The 3,472-nt window shown below is 58.3% G+C and overlaps 1 protein-coding gene across 1 annotated transcript in view; it reads right to left on the bottom strand.

Moving 5' to 3' along the window:
• CACTIN (cactin, spliceosome C complex subunit) overlaps positions 1–3,472 on the bottom strand; it is a 19,379-nt gene that overhangs the window by 2,094 nt on the left and 13,813 nt on the right. The window contains exons 6-12 of the mRNA XM_009880602.1: positions 2,629–3,118; positions 1,990–2,085; positions 1,356–1,501; positions 1,104–1,266; positions 856–973; positions 411–603; positions 8–71 (exon numbers count right to left, since the gene is read on the bottom strand). Coding sequence (XP_009878904.1) covers positions 8–71; positions 411–603; positions 856–973; positions 1,104–1,266; positions 1,356–1,501; positions 1,990–2,085; positions 2,629–3,118 — 1,270 coding nt within the window. The remainder of the gene's footprint in view (positions 1–7; positions 72–410; positions 604–855; positions 974–1,103; positions 1,267–1,355; positions 1,502–1,989; positions 2,086–2,628; positions 3,119–3,472) is intronic.

Raw genomic sequence — 3,472 nt, 5'->3', positions numbered from 1 at the left:
TCTCCACACCCTGCTCCTTCTTCAACTTGTACAGCTTCTGGCGCAGCACATCCTGGTGCCGCTCCCGCAGCCTGCAAAGAGATGAGCTGTCAGGTCCCACGCAGCAGAACCACCTCACACCCACAATGCCCAGAGCTGTGACACCCACATCGGGTCGAAATCTGCTGGGTTTTGTAGAGTTTGGGGATGACTAACCCTCCAGTGCGGTTTCCTCTTGGAGGCCTCACTAAACATTGCCGCTGGAGAAGGGACAGAGTGCACAGCCCTTCTCCATACTTGGGAGAACTCACTGTCTTGGAAAAGGTGTAAAACCCCTCCACTTCAGGTTTGTGCCTCCCCAGCTCTACTCATGGCAGGGTCTGCGCTGCCCCCTTCCCCAGCCCTGGCCAGGGCACAGTCCCTGCTCTCACCTGGCCCGAGCCATGTAAGCCTTCAGCTGCTGCAGCAGGCTCTCCCAGTACCCAATGTCAAGGTTGGGTCCTCCTGCCCGGATCTTGCTCTCGATGCCCTGGTATAGCACTTGCAGCTGGTTGTATGTCTTCCCCTTGAACACAGACTGCACATCTGAGCTGACGGACGCGTTGACACCATCCCGACGCTCCCCTGAACAGACAGGCAAGGGTGGCCAGTCAGACTCCGAGCGCTTTGCCTGCCTTCCCCTGGACCCTCCTGGGCTGCACCCGACAACGGAAGGCTGGACCCCAGCAGGGGATGACTGCCAGGTCCACAGCCTCCATCCAGCAGATCCCAGAGAACGCCTCTGCGCCCGAGTGCATGCAGCAGACCCCAGGCCCCGCTTTACCCACCGTTCACACTCCCCTTGACACCCACAACAGGCTCTGCCCTCCTGCTTACCTGGTCCTCCTTTCCCAGAGGCCTCCAGTTTGCGGAGCTTGGCTATCTCATCCTCTGTGATGATGGTCATGTCCCTCCAGAAGTCCACGTTCTTCCCTTGCTCCAGCTCCATGTAAACCTGCAGGCAGGAGACACATAGGACATGAGGCACCTGCTCTGCACCATGGGCAGGGGAGCAGAGCTGAGGGGGTCCTTGAGCTGCTGCCCCTCAGCCAGCCCTGGCACGGGGGAGGGAGCAGAGCTGGCACCTGGATGTCCTCTACCAGATCCTCCATGTCAGAGACGGTCAAGCCGTTCAGGAAGGTGTAGGGCTCATGCATCTCCACGGCCAGGTCGTCATCTTCTGCACTGATGTACTTGGCTAGAAGGTCAATAGGTTTTGCCCTCCCATCCCGAATCCGGATCTTAGACCTGGGAAGGAAGAGAACAGAGGGACAGTAAGCACTGCCTGCCATCTGCTGCTCCCTGGCGGGCTGATCCTCATGATGCTGCACACCTACCGCAGCTTGGCCTGCTGCAGGTGGAAGTTGTCCTCCTGCTCCTCCCAGGTTTTGAAGTGCTCTGCCTCTTTCTCCCGCTGTAGCATCTCCAGCTCCTGCTCACGCATCGCCTTCTCCCGCTCCCGCTCCAGGCGCAGCTGCTTCACCTGCCCGGGCAGAGGGAGACGTGAGGCCATTGCGGATGGGGTACCCACACAGGACATCCATTCAAGGGTGCAGCTGTAACCCTGCTCACTGAACTGCCTCAGCTCCTGCAATCAGCCTGAGGCTCCCTGGGGAGCCAGGAGCCATGCAAAAGAAGAGCCAGTGTGGGCCAGTAGGGCTGGCATGCGTGCTGATCACTACCAGCACTTTGGAGGATAGGGGATACAGGCATAACCGAGTGCCTCAGTGCCGTGACCTGGCACTTGTCCAGCTCAGGAGGTGCTGAGGAGGACTCAACCCCAATAGAACAGTCTTTTCACCCTGGAATAGCAGAAGCCAGTATAGCGTACCCGCCCCCTCCCCCAATCCCACAGCCTGTGGGCAGCCCCAGTGAGAAGAACAAGGGGCTTCCAGGTGAGTAACTAGGAGAACCGGGCTGTCCACAGGGTTCTCTGTCAGATGGTGGGAGCGAGGGAACATGCGATCCCACCTTCTGCAACTCCAGACGATTGTCCTCCTGGATTCTCTTGTTCCTCTCCTTCAGGTCCTTCTCATCCAGGTGGCTGATTCCTTTCTTTTCCAGTGCCTAAAATAAAATGGCCAGGGGAAGCCATGAAACCCCGCGACTTCTACAGCCCCTCACTGGTCACCACATCCACCTGCGTCCGCTGCTCCAGCGAGCTCTGATCCCATCAAATGTCCCCAAATCTCTCAAATCGTACTCCTGAAGCCCCTCAGCAAAACCCAGGCTCAGCCCAGGGAGGCCACCTGACCTGGCAAGTGCTAATACACCAGTAAACACTGCCCAGCACTCAGCTTCCCTCTCCTACACCCTGACCGACCTCTTCATCCCACACCCCTACCTACAGACCTTGGTCTTCAGGAGAAAGGTGATAAAACCTCACTGAGCTTGTCAGACATGGCACGCTGCTGCCCTAGACGAGTGCTTTGCTCTCACATGGCTGCTTTCAGTGTTTCAGAGCTTCCCACCTCAAAGAAAAGTCCCCTATCCTCCCCCTCCCCCTGATGCCCCACTGCTCCTCTGTCCTGTCCTGTCCCATGGCAGCTGCAGGGGCACGATCTCCTTTGAGCAGCCTCATGCAACACACAGGTGCGGAGCAGAGCTCACCTTACTCCAGATGAAGGTGCCTAGCAGGTTGTTGTCCCCAAAGGGATTGTCGGTATTGGTGTAACCCATGTACTCCTCTCCCCATCCCATCTTCTCCCGCTTCTTCCTCTCCTTGGCCTCCTTCTTGGCCAGCCGGCGAGCCCGTTTCTCCTCGGGTGTTTCCAAGGCTTTCATGAGTGCAGCCTGCTTCTTCTTCTCCTCCTTCAGCCTCAAGCGCTCCTGGAGGCTCAGCTGCTGCCCTGTCTCCTCCCTGCCCTGGGACCGCGGTGGGGAGGGAGAGCTGACAGAGGACACAGAAGACTTAGAGCCATCTCTCTTCCTCCGCCGCTCTCTGCTCCGGGCTCTCCTCTTGTCTCGGTCATGCTCTGAGCTTGAGCCAGAGGAGCGATCCCGGGACCGCGAGCGATGTTTCTTCTGGCTTTTATGGTGCTGGTCCCTGCTTTTGCTTTTCTTCTTCTTCCATTTCTGTCTCTCATCGCCAGAGTCGGAGCTAGGGTGGGGCGGGAAAGTCGTATTTCAGTTGGGTGATGGTTATGGGCTCCTTGTCGGAATACAGGTGCCTCTAGAGCAGAGAGCATGTTTCCCTGCTGCAGATGAGGCAAGAACCGACCCAAGGCGCAGCCAGAGCTACCAGCAGAGACGAGAAAGCTCAAAAGCGCTTTCATGGCGGTACCTTCTCCCCTGCACCAACCCTTCCCCCCAGCAAAACCCGGCTCGGGCTGTTTTTGTGTCACATACGCCACTTTCCAACCACTCCTCGGCAACCCCTGCTCCCTGCCGCCTCGCCTCGGCCTCTCCCTCGGCGCCTCCACCTCAGCCGAGTACCGGTAGCAGCGAAAAGTCT

This window comes from Charadrius vociferus, unplaced genomic scaffold (genome assembly GCF_000708025.1).
Source record: "Charadrius vociferus isolate BGI_N301 unplaced genomic scaffold, ASM70802v2 scaffold702, whole genome shotgun sequence".
Lineage (NCBI taxonomy): Eukaryota > Metazoa > Chordata > Aves > Charadriiformes > Charadriidae > Charadrius > Charadrius vociferus.
This window is presented reverse-complemented; position numbering and strand designations above follow the sequence as displayed.